This window comes from Epinephelus fuscoguttatus, linkage group LG23 (genome assembly GCF_011397635.1).
Source record: "Epinephelus fuscoguttatus linkage group LG23, E.fuscoguttatus.final_Chr_v1".
Classification (NCBI taxonomy): Eukaryota; Metazoa; Chordata; class Actinopteri; order Perciformes; family Serranidae; genus Epinephelus; species Epinephelus fuscoguttatus.
This window is the reverse complement of record NC_064774.1, coordinates 6,399,537-6,417,445: the sequence shown is the minus strand read 5'-3', so window position 1 is coordinate 6,417,445 and position 17,909 is coordinate 6,399,537. Positions and strand designations below refer to the sequence as shown.

The 17,909-nt window shown below is 42.6% G+C and overlaps 1 protein-coding gene and 1 long non-coding RNA gene across 51 annotated transcripts; one reads left to right on the top strand and one right to left on the bottom strand.

Moving 5' to 3' along the window:
- The first annotated feature begins 2,637 nt into the window (after positions 1-2,637).
- Positions 2,638-13,700, top strand: LOC125883491 (L-amino-acid oxidase-like). Its single transcript, XM_049567787.1, has 8 exons — positions 2,638-2,779; positions 3,553-3,604; positions 6,984-7,207; positions 9,456-9,568; positions 9,858-10,059; positions 10,205-10,273; positions 12,279-12,415; positions 12,556-13,700. Exons 1-8 carry the CDS (start codon positions 2,723-2,725, stop codon positions 13,343-13,345), a joined length of 1,644 nt encoding a protein of 547 aa, XP_049423744.1. The 5' UTR covers positions 2,638-2,722; the 3' UTR covers positions 13,346-13,700.
- Positions 13,565-16,473, bottom strand: LOC125883494 (uncharacterized). Of its 50 annotated transcripts, none has more exons than XR_007448512.1 (8): positions 15,964-16,473; positions 15,848-15,905; positions 15,529-15,789; positions 15,279-15,328; positions 15,097-15,191; positions 14,901-14,929; positions 14,678-14,793; positions 13,590-13,660 (listed from the first exon to the last, which is right to left on the bottom strand). It is a non-coding gene; the product is annotated as an uncharacterized LOC125883494 (long non-coding RNA). The 50 variants fall into 50 exon arrangements; XR_007448521.1 differs by having other exon boundaries at positions 14,678-14,772; positions 14,909-14,929; positions 15,126-15,191; XR_007448516.1 differs by lacking the exon at positions 14,901-14,929 and adding an exon at positions 15,047-15,075 and having other exon boundaries at positions 14,678-14,772; positions 15,134-15,191.
- Between the last annotated feature and the right edge of the window lie 1,436 nt (positions 16,474-17,909).

Sequence of the window (17,909 nt, the reverse complement as noted above, 5' to 3'; positions counted from 1 at the left end):
GCTTGTGGGTGATAAGACACGATTGGAAACAGTTAAAAACAGATTGCAGATTTACAACAGCTGACTTAAGAGAGGGGCCAATACTGTATAAAACTGTGTCATCTGCGTAATAATGGACATCACAAAGTGGTGAGGGGAGTATGATGTTGTTGATATACAGAGTAAATAAAAGTGGGCCTAGGATGGACCCTTGTGGAACACCTTTACATCATGAGAGAGAGTTTAATCTAGTACCATCTGCAACAGCTGGTGTTCTTCCTGACAGATAGTTTGAGAGCCAGTTGACAGAGGAATTATCTAGGCCAATGGATGATAGTTTCCTTAATAGTATAATGTGGTCCACAGTATCAAATGCCTTAGACAGGTCAACAAAAAGGGCTGCACAGTGTTGGTGATGATCAGGACCGTTTAAGATGCTGTTGACAACAAGTGTTGAGGCTGTGGCAGTGCTATGACCTGGTCTGAAGCCTGATTGTTGAGGTTGAAGTATTTTTTGTGAGTCTAGGAAAACCCAAAGCTATGAGTTCACTATGGATTCTAAAACCAACATAAAGCAATGTCTTTGTCATTAACGGGTCTACAACAGCAACTGACAACTGATTTTTCCTTTTAAAGTGCATCTAAGCTCAGTTATACAGGTCGCGTGTTAATGACGCTCGTTACCTTAAGGTTAGGTTGGAAAAAGATACACGTTTCTTCCCTGTTCCAAAACCCAAATCAAACCCTGAGAAGTGTAGGGTTAGCTAGCTAGCTACTGAAGATATAGCCTACTGAATGTATACACACACTGCTTTTGCTTTTTAATGAACAGCGAAACAAAGACTGACCCTGCTGTACAGGAACCAGTGAAGGGAAGCAGGGAAACTTTGCAGATATTCAACCAGCTCTGTGTCATCGCAATGTGTGCAGATGAACAGTGTGTGGCTTACCCCAGAGATCCTCGCCAGTGCAGCAGAGGGTGAATAGGTCGTATATGATTGTTGTTGTCACAGCTTTAATCGTTTGACTGATGTTGTGAAACGGTTGCAGTTGCCCCAAAGCTACGTGGTTAGGTTAAGATAAAGATTATGGTTTGGGGTAAAATAAGAATGTTTATTACTAACATAACTGTTACAGCTCACGCTACAATGACGAAATTAAATTAAACTGAAAGGACTGTATACTTACTTTGACTCGCTAAATATTATGACCTACAAACCTACAACCTACAAACTAATTAGAAACGGCGATGTTAAGCCACCGGCATACCTCTGTGTATAATATTATATGTAATTTGGTAAGATGGACACTCTACTAAATAACTGGGGGAGGGACACAGGGATGAAGAAATAACAAACTGTACCTTTAATAGAAGCTAGATGAATAGACACACATGAAATACAATACACAATATTATCCTAACTAAACCCTATACTAAATGGCCTAAGCTAACTATGCTAAGTCCCTATGCTAATCCTATGCTATGGTACCAGATGCCCAGGGGTTGGAGCTTGTGCAGCGATGATGTCCAGGAAAGATGAAAGTTCCAGGTGTAGAGGGGGAGCAGGTGAAACTGAAGATGAGGGGGGTGTGACTGTCCGTCAAAGGAGCCGGCTACAGAGTTTGTAGTCCACGGTAACGTGGTGCGACGAAGGCTAGCTAGCTTAGCTCTAGCTAGCTAGCGACTCTCAGCCGGCGTTGATCTGCACACCAGGCAGGAACAGTCCCGAAAATCCTCTTCACGTCTTCTTCAACGACCAACGGACGGCAACACCGGCTTTCACCCACAGACACGGCTCCACTTTCTCACTCACTCCAACGTGTCCAGACACTCACGCAGGCATACACACATCAAAGAGCTTGCGCGCAGATCAAAGAAAGGCTGCAACTACATAAGCGTTGACAGAACTACGGCATCACTATTTAACCTAAAACAGTGCCTAACCTAACCTAACCTAAACCTAAAACCTAGCTGGGCCGGGGTAAGGTTATTTCCTATTCCTTATCTATTACTCAAACTGAGCTTAACTGAACTAATCTAAATGTGCTTCTGGACCGTCATAACAGTAACGTTTTACGACATATCTCACGTGACATACTTTACGTTATTAGAATAACAAACACTGACTTTTGGTTTCACACAAACAACGATCTCCTGACTGAAAGTCCTGCTTTTGTTTGACCTGTCCACTAACTCTTTTCCCTTTTTCCCCAAGTGGACTTTGTTGCTCTTACAGCTCATTTAATGCTCGCCATGCTCTGAAATTCTGGTCACTGTAGATCCACTGATCAGCTGTGAGGTCCTGTAAGATTGCTGTTAGATGTAAAAGCTGCAGTAAGGGGCAAATAAATGGTCACATATATCCGTCTCTCATCAACATGAGGAGTAAATGCTGACTCATAGTTGTTAATGTCAGCTCAGTTTGTCATTGTTTACTTTGGGAAAACATGAATTGGCAACAAGTCCTAAAGTAATTGTACTGAGTGGGCGGTGCTGCGATCTGACCTGACGGACGTTTCTTGATGAACGTTGCCTGTTATTGATTATGCTGACAGTGTTGTGACAGGCAGGGGCTGACCCATTTGGACAGCACCTGCCACCCCCACACCTCATGGGTGCTGTGGGTGGGAGCTGAGGCACAGGTTTGTGGAACTGAACCAGGAGGCTTTAAATAAGCCGAAGGCGCATTAGAGAAACATTCAGTAACTAGTCTTCACACAGAGGAAGGAAGATAGAGCAAAGATGGCGCGACTTGACTTACCGGTCTGTCTCAGTTTGATTTGTGCGGCCTCAACTCTGGTGAGTCTCACATCACAGTGACTGATTTAATACATGAAATCATTTTACAAACTAAGACAGTGACGAAACACGATGATGCAACACAACTTCTTTTTGTTATTCTGTCATTTTCACATTTTAGAAATGTATATTGTGTTAATAAGGTGAGTGTTTAGCTGTATTTGTTAATAAGATAAAAGAGATAAAAGTTTATTCATCCTGAGCAACATGATCGTCTCCACAAACAGATAGATATTATTTTTTAACCTAATATTCATTGGGCCTTCAAAACATCAAATCAGTTTAGTCATTGCATGTAATTAATTATGAAATGTATTCTCCATCCCCCCCCAATGCCACATTTGTTGTGCAAATGATGCATCTTCCCAAGCTCTCAGCATGTTGCTGTGCGCTGATTTGATGAACATACATATCATATGAAGAGCATCATTTGTGGCTCTGATGATGTAGCACATAAATATCAACCCACCTCTTTCACATCGATGCCCTCGTGGCTGGATAGGAAACCCAGAGCTGACTGAGATAGTTGACAACCAGCTTGTGATACCGGTTATCTCGATGGCCAGTGTTAGAGATAGTAAAGCCAGATGACCAGAGATTATCCTGGGTATGCTGAACTTGCTTTGTAGTACAGGCCTAACGTCATCCTGCTATCCCCAAATAAGGTATGACAGGTTGTGCCCCACATCAAGTATTCTTTAAAAATCTCTAACTCTCACAGATGCAATACGATGCACACTGGAGTCTGAGTTGTTTTTCTTTTCTTCTCTCAGGTACAGATGGTCCAGTTGAGCCCAGGGAAAGATGACATCACAGAGGTCCCAGGTACTTCCTACTGTCCATCTCTGCCAAAGGGGTAGCAAGGGTGTCACTGAATGCAAAGTTCTGGGGGAGTGCAACTAGGGCATGGGCGTTCTTCCCCAGAAAAAAAAGAAATGACACAATTTTCTGCAATTAGACATATTTAATTATTCATTTCTTAATCTGTATCATAAATTAGCAGCACAGCTATGTGTGTGTGTTGGCTAAATGTAACCATGTGTGTGTGTTGGCTAAACGTAACCACGTGTGTGTGTTGGCTAAATGTAACCACGTGTGTGTGTGTGTTGGCTAAACGTAACCACGTGTGTGTGTTGGTTAAACGTAACTTCGTGTGTGTGTGTGTTGTTGAAGGAAAAAAAAAACGACATAGTGCTTTTATTTTGAAAGAGACTGTATGCAAACTGTACATTTCCTGTGAAAACAGAAGTGTATTTTGAAAACAGACAATGCATGTAGCAGGCTGAAGTTGACACGGCGTCCCAGAACGTCAACAACCAACACACAGGGTACCTTGGACGTCATATGTTGATGACCAAACGTGGTCATGTGACGAGGTCACAGTGAGGATGTGTTGATGAAAGTCTACAAAACTGTAAAGAGAGCCAGCCAACCAGAGCGTACAGGATACAGCAATGAGTTAGTGGCTTACAGCTGGTAATTGTACCACTGGCTTTGCACTAGCATAAAAACTGAGCTTTCAAAGGACAATAAACTATTACTTTTACTACTACTACAGTACTATGATCTGAACCAAGGTTCAGATCATAGTGTTAAATGAAGCGTAATTTAATTAAAATTGAACAGTTCTATTATCATTTTAAGATAGTTCAGTTCTATTAGAAATAAGCCCACCACCAGACTGTGGTTTAATTTTTGGCCTATTCAGACAAGATTTCATTTAAAAGATATATATCAGTTTACCTTGGTCTTTTTTTTGTTGTTACTGGTGCATTAAATTCTTTCCTTTAGCCGAGGGACATGACACAGTCGGTTTGAGACTATGCTGCAGGTGTAGCTGGAGCACTGACGAGGGGGCATAGCCAGCTCTGAGAACACAGCTGCAGGTAAATATTTGAGGCCAGAGACAGAGGTTGCTCTCAGACCTTTAGACGGTTGATCTGTTAGTAAATCATTCTGAGATTTTAAAGTCAAGTCAAACAGTGTCACCAAGTCAAGGCTGCCAAGTTTTCAAAAAACCTTGGCGTGAGATTCAGTGGGGCTGACATAGTTTCATTGTTTAAGCAGTCACATACAATTTTCATTTGTCAACTGATCTGGTAGATGTGACCCTGATCCCCCACATCATAACGGATTTTTGGGGTGCCTGCTGGAGATGGATAGAGCCTCATACCTTACATAGGAATACCATACAGAGAGAGACAATGGTGGTACAGTGGGGGTCCTCCCCCAGAAAAGTTTGGATGTGGTAGATGTGATTTAGGTGGTTGTTTAGGGGTAGCATTCTGGAGATGGGCAATGCCTAGATTCATTCATTCAAAGCCACCCTGACTTGCAGGGCCTTCACTTGCCTATGTGGCATATAGCCTATTACTTTGTAGACACAAGACCCATTTTGGATTTAAAGCAAAAGTCATGGTTGAGATGGTTGAATATATTTTGATTGAGATCTAACTAAAATATTATAATTTCTGGTCTATCTACTGCTTGCTCTGCCCAGCTGCTTGACAGGATGGCTGCTGCAGCAATAGGCTGCTTTTTTAATTTAGCTGCTAACATAAAGAACTCTTTGCTGCTAATTGAGCATTTTTGACATTTACAAAGCTCCAAATGTCTTGACATGCTCTCACAGCACATATAAGACACTAACTGTAAAGAGTACAAGCTAAGGACTGACTACTTCACAACACACATGCCAATATACCTGGAGGTAAGAAATGCAAGACTTGAAATATTTCTTCTTCCTCTTCTTACGAGCAGGAGGGCATCATTCGTCATTGTAGGTAGTAGGAACCTAGTTATGAAAGGTGGCGCCACCTACCGTACAGGAGTGGAACCACTTCCAGCACTGAGTGAGAAATTGGAGGTGTGGCGTGAGACCATGTGAAATCAACCAGTTGCTCAATGACAATTACAAAAAAATCACAAGGCGATTTACAAAAGTCAGACACCATATATTTAAAATCAGCAAGAGAGGGTATATTCTCCAGCCCCAAAGCGTGTTGGAGAATATTCCAAGAGTTTGGAGCGTCAAAAGAAAAAGCTGATTCACTGAGCTCTGAATGTACAAAAGGGTCCTTAAGAAACATCAAACCACTGGATCGAGTTGAGTAAGATCCAGAGTGCCATTCTAGTAGGGATGAAAAGTATGGGGGCTGCTTACCAGTAAGCGTCGTGAAAATAAACATATACCAGTGCTTCATGCGTCTGTCAGAAAGAGGACCAACCAACGTTTTTAGATAGTATACAATGATGGGTGTCATATTTATCCCCGGTAATAAATCTAAGAGCAGAGTGATGAATGGAATCCAGAGGTTTTTGAGGGTTGTAGTTGCTGCATGTCTGTAAATAATATCACCGTAGTCCAAATCTGATAAAAAGACTGACTCAACAATTCTCTTCCTGCTGATTAATCGGAAGTAAGATTTGTTTCGGTACGGGAAGCCAACCTTCAGTCGCAGGGTGGAGGCAAGAACATTAATATGAAACTTAACAGTTAATTTTTCATCAAGCCAGAGGCCAAGATACTTATATTCGGTGACTCATTCTATGAGTGAGCTATCTATGGTTGATAAAAGTGTGTTGTTGCAATCCAGGTTTCGAGATTGAGAGAATAGCATAAATTTGGTCTTTTTTATGTTTAAGGCCAATTTCAGGCTAATAAGAGCCTCCTGGAGAACATTAAAACAGAGCTGCAGTTTCTCGGTGGCCAACTGTACAGAGTCAGCAATGCAATACAGAATTGTGTCGTCTGCATATAAATGGGCATGACAGTCATTCAGAGAAGAAAGAATATCATTGATGTAAATGGTAAAAAGGACAGGACCCAAGACAGAGCCCTGCGGCACACCTTACACATACAAATGGTATGCTTACCACAAAGGTAACACGTGACTCTGCACTGCACCAAACAAAGGGTACTGCCTGAAAGAACACACTCAGATATGGCAAAATTATAAAATGATGCCCAGGCATTTCTTTGTCTTTGTAGGCTCAACAAAACAATATCAGAATGCAAAACATGTCAAATATAGATCTATGAGCAAAAGAGCAGGCAAACTATCAAAACAGATTCTTCAAATAAATTTGACAACATGAACATCTCTGTGCTGTGATAAAACGCTCAGTGAAACAACAATAAAGGTTGAATACGATTTGATAGTTTTCTGTTGTAAGCAATGTGTTTCTCTTGGTGTGTTTCCAGATGATGTCAGTGTGTCACATGTCACAGTGAACGACAGCTCTGTTGATGATCCCAACCTGGGGAAAAGTCTGGCTGAATGTCTGAATGATACAGACTACGATGTGCTTATGCACACCATTCATAACGGCCTTCCACCAACCAATACATCTCAGCACATTGTCATTGTTGGAGCTGGCATGGCTGGACTGACGGCTGCCATGCTGCTGCAGGACGCAGGACACAAGGTACATGCAGCAGGCTCATGTGATATACATGATACATGATATTTCCTTGCTATCAAAGAATTTTGGAAGTGGGGCAGCAGATTAACCTGCTAGGAAATCCTGGGGAAAGCAATGAGCTGCAGGGCCTCTAATTAGCTCCACTGTTCAAAAGCAAACATGATCTTTTTGTAAAAAAAAAAAAAAAAAAAAAATTGTGGTGTGGGCAAACAGTCCAGCAGTTTGAAAACACCCTTTCTCAACGCAGAATTGCGAGGAATTCATAGATTTTACCATCTAGCACAGCAGCACAAGCAGCTTGCTCTCCACGCCTGATACGTTGCTGATCCAAGAAGCTATTCTCCCCACAGTGGTACCTATACACCCTTACTACCTCATCACAACCCTGCTGGCTCCACTGACTGTTGTCCTAGTTTTGCATCTACCCACCGCCTTGACTACCGGCACCTCCTACCCTTGCACCTAGCTGTTAGCATAGCTCAAGCTAGCCAACGTGCTACATCCATGGCCTGTGTGTGAAGTTGCGATCCGCGACAGAAAGAGACTCCACGATGCAACTGCCTCTCCTCCTCACCTGAGCCTCTCCAACCGCTTTGAGGCACTAGCAGACAACCCAGATCTCCACCCAGTTAGCATAGCTCAAGCTAGCCAACATGCTAGCCCCACCGCTAGCTCTCTGCACACGGCTGCTGGTGGTCGTGCAATGCCTGGCTCATGAAAGGCCGCTGGCCCCTCTCTGCCTGTGGCTATTGGTGCTTCGCCCTCAGGCTCAGGTGGCTCCACGTCTGGGGTAGCTGGTCCTACACCTGCGGCTGATGGCGTCCCCGCGGCTTCCCACTCCGACAGCCCCGCGGTCCCTGGTGCCTTGGCAGCTGCTGGTGAGCCGTCTCCCCGCTCCAGCTGCCCTGCCTCTGGGATCATTGCGGCTGGCTCCACACTGGCAGCTGCCTGACGGCCCAGCACCCATGGGTGACGTGGAGCCCTCCTCCCCACCAGCTCCCGCCGGTGCCCAGAGTGGCTCTGCTGTGGTCCCAGATCGCCATCTCTCCTCCAGCACAACTACCTCTGCCTCACGTCGCAAATTCCTGAAGGAAGCCGCTGTCTGACCATATCTATCATTAACCCTCCCACCTGAGACATTCCCCATAAAGCACAGACCACCCTGCCCTTACCACACTAAGACTGTGAATAACAAAAACTCGTGCCCCATCTTCTGCACTCCTGCCACCCCCTGTACTACTCAAACCCAACAACACCTGAAACTGGCTCTACTCAACACCCGCTCACTGACCAGCAAAAGTGCATCCTACATGAATTTATCACTGACAATAAACTGGACTTCCTCTGCCTCACCGAAACCTGGCACAAGCCCCTGGATTACTTCTCCTTAAACCAGACCACACCCACTGACTACACCTACACTGACAAACCCCGCCCAGACAGACGGGGTGGTGGCGTTGCTGTCATCTACATTCCTCACCCAGCTATCTGCTGTATCCCCCTCAGTTCTCCTGCTTGGGGACTTCAATATCCACACTGATGATCCAAACTGCAAAAGTGCAATAGACCTCCTGGAACTGCTCCACTGTCTTCACTTCACCCAGCAGACCCTGCGACAACACCCTCTCCTCCATCACAACTGACACATGCAACTCCTTCCTGGCATTTTTTCAGTTAAAGATCAAAACCATTTACATCAAAACACATACAAAATCCACCTTTTCAAATCCGCTTTTAACCTTTAAACATTAGCTTTTCGTTCTCTGCTTCTCATGTATCCCCCCTTTTTTTGGTTTGTACTTCTTTTCTTTGTTTTAAATGTAAAGCGTCTTTGAGAGCTGTAAAAGTGCTATATAAATAAAATGTATTATTATTATTTATCATCTACAATCCATAAGATCATCAAAAGATTTAGGCATTAAAGGCATTAAAAATTGACTTGATTGTGTAAAGGATATTCCATCATGGGCGCATGGGTTCAGTGTCTGCAAACACAACCAAAACTCTAATAACAGTAATAGTAGACGTATGTATATAGTGCATTACAACTACAATTAGTAGCTGTAGTAACACTAGCACCAGTTGTAGCAGCAATAGCTTTTGCACGACCAGCATCAGTCGAAAAAGCAAAACATAGTAGTTAATAGTAGCTGTAGGAACACCAACAGTGGTAATACACCTGCTGCCATCGAAACATTACATGACTGGACTTCTTCATATGTATCTGTGCATCTTCATCTGCTCTGACAAGGTCACCATATTAGAGGCTAGTGGTCGTGTTGGAGGACGAGTGATTACCCACAGGAATGAAGAAGAGGGCTGGTATGTTGAACTGGGAGCCATGAGGATCCCAAGTCATCACCAGTGAGTTTATGGGATTTTTTTCAGTCAAGCATTTACATATAAATACGTGCATGCAGCCCTCTGCCGTCACAGACTGACATGACTGTGTAGAAGGAATGTTAATGCAGCTTTTTATGGTGCTGATACATTTCAGGCCTGCAAACTATTACCACACTGCTACCACCACTACTCTTCTTTATGACTTAAATCTCAAATAATTGTGTTTGAATGTCACGTGTGTCACCAGTGAATGCTGGTCATGACACTTTACTTAATGTAACTCTGCCACCATCACCTCCTCTGTCCACAGCATCCTCCACTGGCTTATTGAAAAGCTGGGGCTCAAGCTCAATAAATTCAGAATGGTTGACGAGAACACCTTTTACTATGTCAATGGGATTCTGAAGAAGACGAGCACAGTGCAAAATCACCCTGAAGATCTAAATTATGATGTGTGGCCCAGTGAGAAAGGAAAGTCAGCTCACGAACTGCTACAGTTTGCTTTGCAGAAGGTACGTTAGACTTCCACTGGTTTGCTTTTTGCGTCCAGCTTGGCCATACAGTCGAGTTACACATTGGTGGTTTATCAGAGCTCAGTTTTAAATACTTGTTATGACACCATCTGCTCCATGGAAGTGACTTTTCCTTTCTTTGTAGGTAAAAGATGATGTGAAGGCTTATGGCTGCTGGGCTGCACTGATAAAATACGACCGTTATTCTGTACAGGTAAAACACAATGTGATGTCATGAAATGTAAAAACTGTTATTGAGTAAATTAATTATGTGAATCAATACTGATATTTAAGCGCATCACAAATAGCATGAATCGAGTGTGAGCTAACTGACTGTCAGAAAACCTCAATGAAAGAAAAGCTTTCACTGCACTGGAAACATGAACCAAGATGGTTTCTGTTGACTTTGACAGAAGTGAGTTTTACAACACTTATGTGCTTACTCTTGAACAAAGAGATCGACCTCTGTAGGGATCCTTTCATAATGCTGTCACAAGGGCTGTCCCCACATGCCCTTGTGGGACATGTGTGGACGTGTGGTCAGGACAAAGGAAAAGGATGAGAAGCGGGAACTTTGAGTTGCCTGTGTGGGTGTAGCTCTGTTGAAAGCAAATTTGTGAATGTGATTTGTGTTGCAAACAGTCTGGATCAATGCAGAGGATGTTTAGTTGCATGCAAGACGTTGTCTGTGAACAGCATTAGCAATCCAACATCACTTAGCTTTGGTGAAGCCAACTAACCAATAACCTAACTGCAAACAATCACAACAATAACTCAGCCTGTACAGCTGTGATAAAGCTATGCCCAGTTGTTACGTTACCAATCCTTGAATGGATGGAAGAAAGAGTTGCTTTGTGGTGTGCTGCTTTGTTAGCCGGCAGAGGAAGGCTGGAAGGAGCTGTGGTTCCAGATGCAGTCTTTGTTGTGTCCTTGGTCTGAAGATGCAGATCCAAGGAAGCTGGTCACTCGCGGTCCTTGCAAAGTTAGACATTGGGGTGCTAACTCGACTTGGTTCTCCTTGTTGCTGGAAGGTTAGTTGCAAACCTTGTGTTTGGCACACTAACTTCTCTGGTTAGGTTGTGCTCCTGCTGGGAGTGAGGGCATGAGAGTCTTAAAAGAAAAAGAACAAACGTTCGTAGAGCAATTGCCTCGCAGGAGAAGAGCCTCTGGGTAGGTCAAGCACCCAGGAGGAAAAGAGGTCTGTCTGGGCTGGCCAAAGGCCCAGAAGCCAGAGGTGGTGTGAGCTGGTCGACAGCTCAGGAGCAAGAGAAAGACTGACAGTTTGAGGTGACCTCCTGTGGAGTTGAGTGTCAAATAGCTGTCTTTGTTTGAAGAACAAAGAGCATGCAGAGAAGAAAAGTCTTCACATGTCCAGTTTAGATTTTAACAAATGACAAATCATCTGTCGTCCTGTGAATCCCAACACCCTGTGACTTTAAATGTCCATATATTGTCCTCATTTCATTGTAAATCAAAATATTACACAGTCTGTCAAATATCTGAGATTGGTTGAGCGATCTGTACAGAGAAAACAAGGAACCAAATTCCATAAGGTCAAAAATCTACTTGCCTCGAACTAGGTACTGGTGTGTTGTGGTGATGGTCAAATGAAGCCTCATTAACCAATCATTTTCTGACTCCACCAGATGGCACTATTGGTTTAAAGAGAAAGGCTGAGAGAATGGCAGTGAAGTGTGCTTTCAAACCTCTGTTGGACAGACAGGGCCATCCAGTGGCTTCAGAGTATAAAGATAGTGGTTCATGAGGCTTCATTTGGCCATCACTAATGTGTTGGTTGTGCACATCCTCAGACATTAACTAGTATCCACAAGATGTAACACACACACATGAACGGTCAGGGCAGTGTTGGCAGAACAAGAGAAAGAAACTCACCATTGTTCAGATATGCTTCATACATATTCTCTATGATGGCGATGATCTGAGAATTGTGGACGTTCTACACAGCCTAAGTTTTCTGGTGTGCCCTCCAGTGGAACCCTCCAGTGTAGAATTTAGGCAGTATGTGAATAATTCTGTTCATGGCGCAGCTGGTTGTCGACGCAAAGCCGTGGTTAAAAAGCAAGTTTATCTCCAGACTAAGTTTCCATGAATCTCTGATTCTTGATGTTTGGAATCCTCACAACAAAAAAACATTTCATATCAAAGCTGTCTTTCTGAGTCACCCTGAAGGTATGACATGGACTTTGCTTATTTAACAGGATTTTCTGAAGGAACAAAGTACTCTGAGTTCAGAGGCGGTGAGGATGATCGGAGACCTGCTTAACGAGCAGAGCCTTATGCACATAGCGCTGACTGAGATGATCTATGAGAAGTCTAACATCAACGACAACACTGAGTAAGGCCCTACATTCCACACTGTCAACATCACACATGGGGATGTAAATAAATGACTGAATACATGAACCTGATGTCTACAGGTTCCCATTCTGCATCAGAATCTCAATGAGAGTATCTATTTGTCTCTTTGTTCTTAAGGTACACAGAAGTGACTGGGGGGACGGACCTTATCCCCAATGCTTTTCTTAAGCTCCTCCATGATTGCGACATTCTCCTCAACTCTGAAGTGAAACGCATCAGGCACTCAGATGAAGGTGTGATTGTAACATACCAGACAGGCCCACAGTCTTTTACTGTCCTTCCTGCCGACGTCGTCCTGGTAACAACCACAGCCAAGGCAGCTCTCTTTATTGACTTTGATCCACCTCTCTCCATCCCAAAAAGGTTGGCACTGAGGTCGGTCCACTACGCCAGCTCCACTAAAATCGTCCTCACCTTCAGCAGGAAGTTTTGGGAAGATGACGACATCCAAGGAGGAAAGAGCATCACTGACGGGCCCTCCCGTTTTATCTACTACCCCAGCCACAGTTTCCCACACAATGAGACCATTGGCGTCCTCCTGGCCTCCTACACCTGGTCTGATGACTCCCTCCTCTTCCTAGGTGCCAGTGATGAAGACCTGAAAGAGCTGGCTCTGAGAGATTTGGCAAAGATCCACGGCGAGCACGTCAAGTCTCTGTGCACAGGGGTGGTGGTGAAGAGGTGGAGCGATGATCCTTACAGCCTGGGCGCCTTCGCTCTCTTCACACCTTACCAACATTTAGAGTTCCCCAAGGAGCTGTTCAGACATGAAGGCAGGGTGCACTTTGCTGGTGAACACACGGCCTTCCCTCACGCCTGGATTGAGACGGCTATGAAATCTGGAATCAGAGCTGCTGTCAACATTAACAGAGAGTCAGCTGGAACTCGACACCATGAGAAGCTCTAGGGTCTTCAATCTGCTTTCTAGGGTCGGGGTTTGGACCGTCTGAAACCAAGTGAACTTTAATTCATCTTTAGGAACCTTGTCACCATGTTTGTTATAAAATAACCTACATAACTTCATTTTGCGAAATCTAACCTGTGTAACTTTACGTTAAATACATAACTCGATGACACCCAACTATGTTTTATTTCCTGAGAGTTACTCACATACCTTTACTTTACCAAGCCAAACCTACATAACTTTACTTTACCAAGCCAAACCCACATACCTTTACTTTACCAAGCCAAACCTACATAACTTTACTTTACCAAGCCAAACCTACATACCTTTACTTTACCAAGCCAAACCTACATACCTTTACTTTACCAAGACAGGCCACCATAACTGCTACCAAATGCCAGACCTACATACCTTTGCTGTGCCAAACCTACATACCTGCATGCCTTTACTGCAAATGAGCCACATGCAACTGCTGTGCCAAATGAGCCACATGTGCCTTTACACATGCCTTTGCTGCCTTTACACATAACTTTACTTTACCAAATGACCTACATACCTTTACTTACTAAGCCAATGAGCCTACATACCTACTTTGCCAAATGACCTATGCCTTTACTGTACCAAGCCATGAGCCTACATACTGCTTTGCCAAGACCCACATGCCTTTGCTGTAAGCCAAACCCACATACCTTACTTTACCAAGCCAAACCTACATAACTGCTGTACCAAATGACCCACATACCTTTACTTTGCCAAATGAAACCTACATGCCTTTACACCAAGATGACCTACATATCTTTACTTTACCAAATGGAAACCTACATGCCTTTACTGTACCAAGCCAAACCTACATAACTTTACTGTACCAAATGAGCCTACATGCCTTTACTGTACCAAGCCTACATATCTTTACTGTAAGCCATGAACCTACATACCTTTACTGTACCAAGCCAAACCTACATATCTTTACTTTGCCAAATGAGCCTACATACCTTTGCTTTACCAAATGAACCTACATACCTTTACTGTACCAAATGAACCTACATAACTTTACTGTACCAAATGACCTACATACCTTTACTGTACCAAATGACCTACATACCTTTACTTTGCCAAAGCCAAACCTACATATCTTTACTGTACCAAGCCAAACCTACATACCTTTACTGTACCAACCTACATACCTTTACTTTACCAAACCTACATACCTTTACTGTACCAAATGCCTACATATCTTTACTGTACCAAGCCAAACCTACATATCTTTACTGTACTATCCAAACCTACATAACTTTACTTTACCAAATGAGCCTACATACCTTTACTGTACCAAACCTACATATCTTTACTGTACCAAGCCAAACCTACATACCTTTACTGTACCAAGCCAAACCTACATATCTTTACTGTACCAAGCCAAACCTACATACCTTTACTGTACCAATCCAAACCTACATAACTTTACTTTACCAAGCCTACCATACCTTTACTGTACCAAGCCAAACCTACATACCTTTACTTTACCAAAACCTACATACTTTACTGTACCAAGCCAAACCTACATACCTTTACTTTACCAAGCCAAACCTACATATCTTTATTGTACCAAGCCAAACCTACATACCTTTACTGTACCAAGCCAAACCTACATACCTTTACTTTACCAAGCCTACATAACTGCTTTACCAAGCCAAACCTACATACCTTTACTGTACCAAGCCAAACCTACATATCTTTACTGTACCAATCCAAACCTACATATCTTTACTGTACCAAGCCAAACCTACATACCTTTACTTTACCAAGCCAAACCTACATACCTTTACTGTACCAAGCCAAACCTACATAACTTTACTTTACCAAATGAAACCTACATGCCTTTACTTTACCAAAGCCAAACCTACATATCTTTACTTTACCAAATGAGCCTACATACCTTTACTGTACCAAGCCAAACCTACATAACTTTACTTTACCAAGCCAAACCTACATGCACCTTTACTGTACCAAACCTACATATCTTTACTGTACCAAAGCCAAACCTACATACCTTTACTGTTAAAGCCAAACCTACATATCTTTACTTTACCAATCCAAACCTACATAACTTTACTTTACCAAGCCAAACCTACATACCTTTACTGTACCAAGCCAAACCTACATATCTTTACTGTACCAAGCCAAACCTACATACCTTTACTGTACCAAGCCAAACCTACATATCTTTACTGTACCAAGCCAAACCTACATACCTTTACTGTACCAAGCCAAACCTACATACCTTTACTGTACCAAGCCAAACCTACATACCTTTACTTTACCAAGCCAAACCTACATACCTTTACTGTACCAAGCCAAACCTACATACCTTTACTTTACCAAGCCAAACCTACATACCTTTACTGTACCAAGCCAAACCTACATACCTTTACTTTACCAAGCCAAACCTACATATCTTTATTGTACCAAGCCAAACCTACATACCTTTACTGTACCAAGCCAAACCTACATATCTTTACTTTACCAAGCCAAACCTACATAACTTTACTTTACCAAGCCAAACCTACATACCTTTACTGTACCAAGCCAAACCTACATATCTTTACTGTACCAATCCAAACCTACATATCTTTACTGTACCAAGCCAAACCTACATACCTTTACTTTACCAAGCCAAACCTACATACCTTTACTGTACCAAGCCAAACCTACATACCTTTACTTTACCAAGCCAAACCTACATACCTTTACTTTACCAAGCCAAACCTACATACCTTTACTTTACCAAGCCAAACCTACATACCTTTACTTTACCAAGCCAAACCTACATACCTTTACTTTACCAAGCCAAACCTACATACCTTTACTGTACCAAGCCAAACCTACATACCTTTACTTTACCAATCCAAACCTACATACCTTTACTGTACCAAGCCAAACCTACATACCTTTACTTTACCAAGCCAAACCTACATACCTTTACTGTACCAAGCCAAACCTACATATCTTTACTGTACCAAGCCAAACCTACATACCTTTACTTTACCAAGCCAAACCTACATATCTTTACTGTACCAAGCCAAACCTACATATCTTTACTTTACCAAGCCAAACCTACATATCTTTACTGTACCAAGCCAAAGCTACGTACCTTTACTGTACCAAGCCAAACCTACATACCTTTACTGTACCAAGCCAAACCTACATATCTTTACTTTACCTAACTAGGGGCTGGTACAGGACAAGCCTGAGCCAGCCCTAACTATAAGCTTTATCAAAGAGGAAAGTCTTAAGTCTAGTCTTAAATGTGGAGACGGTGTCTGCCTCCCGGACCGTAACAGGAAGATGATTCCACAGGAGAGGAGCCTGATAGCTGAAGGCTCTGGCTCCTGATCTACTTTTGGAGACTTTAGGGACCACGAGTAACCCTGCGTTCTCAGAGCGCAGTGTTCTGGTTCTGGTGATAATATGGCACTATGAGCTCTCTAAGATATGACGGAGCTTGACCATTTAGAGCTTTATAAGTTAACAGAAGGATTTTAAATTCAATTCTGGATTTTACAGGGAGCCAGTGCAGAGAAGCTAAAACAGGAGAAATATGATCTCGTTTCTTAGTTCCTGTTAGTACATGTGCTGCTGCATTCTGAATTAGCTGGAGAGTTTTTAAGGACTTACTAGAGCTACCTGATAACAGAGAGTTACAGTAATCCAGCCTTGAGGTAACAAAAGCGTGGACCAATTTTTCTGCATCTTTTCAGGTCAGGATAGGCCTAATTTTCACAATATTACGCAGATGAAAAAATGCAGTCCGTGAGGTTTGTTTTAAATGAGAATTAAAAGACAAATCTTGATCAAATATTACTCCGAGGTTTCTTACGGTAGTGCTAGAGGCCAGAGCAATGCCATCTAGAGAAACTATGTCATCAGATAAAGAGTCTCTGAGTTGTTTGGGGCCAAGAACAATAACTTCAGTTTTGTCTGAATTTAACATCAGGAAATTGGTGCTCATCCAAGTTTTTATGTCCTTAAGGCAGTTGTGGAGTTTAGTTAATTGATTACTTTCTTCTGGCTTCATCGATAAATACAACTGAGTATCATCCGCATAACAATGGAAATTTATAGAGTGATTTCTAATGATGTTACCTAAAGGAAGCATATATAGAGTAAATAGGATTGGTCCGAGCACAGAACCTTGCGGAACTCCAAAACAAACTTTGGTACGTAAGGATGATTCATTATGAATGTCAACAAACTGAAAATGATCGAAGGATGTTAATCATCACATGTAGTGACTCCAAACCAGGAGGCGAGGCAGGCTGAAAGCTACATACGTCATCTCATAGCAGCTATTAATAAATAATGTAAAAAGCATTTAGAAGAGTCCGAGCCTTTAAACCCTAGCCCACAAAAAAATACTTTCCAAAAGTAACCTACATAACTTTGCTAACCCTAACTTACATACGTCTACTTTCCTAAGTGTAACCAACGTAACTTTACTTTGACTTTGCCAAAAGCAGTCAACATAACTTTGCTTTTCTAAAACTAATCTATGTAAATTTACTTTGCA

Bases quoted from the DNA above. Each gene is read 5' to 3' on its own strand.
- LOC125883491 (XM_049567787.1), top strand. From the start codon at position 2,723: ATGGCGCGACTTGACTTACCGGTCTGTCTCAGTTTGATTTGTGCGGCC. The intron at 3,605-6,983 runs GTACTTCCTACT...GTGTGTTTCCAG, and splicing joins TGACATCACAGAGGTCCCAG to ATGATGTCAGTGTGTCACAT. The intron at 10,274-12,278 runs GTAAAACACAAT...CTTATTTAACAG, and splicing joins ACGACCGTTATTCTGTACAG to GATTTTCTGAAGGAACAAAG.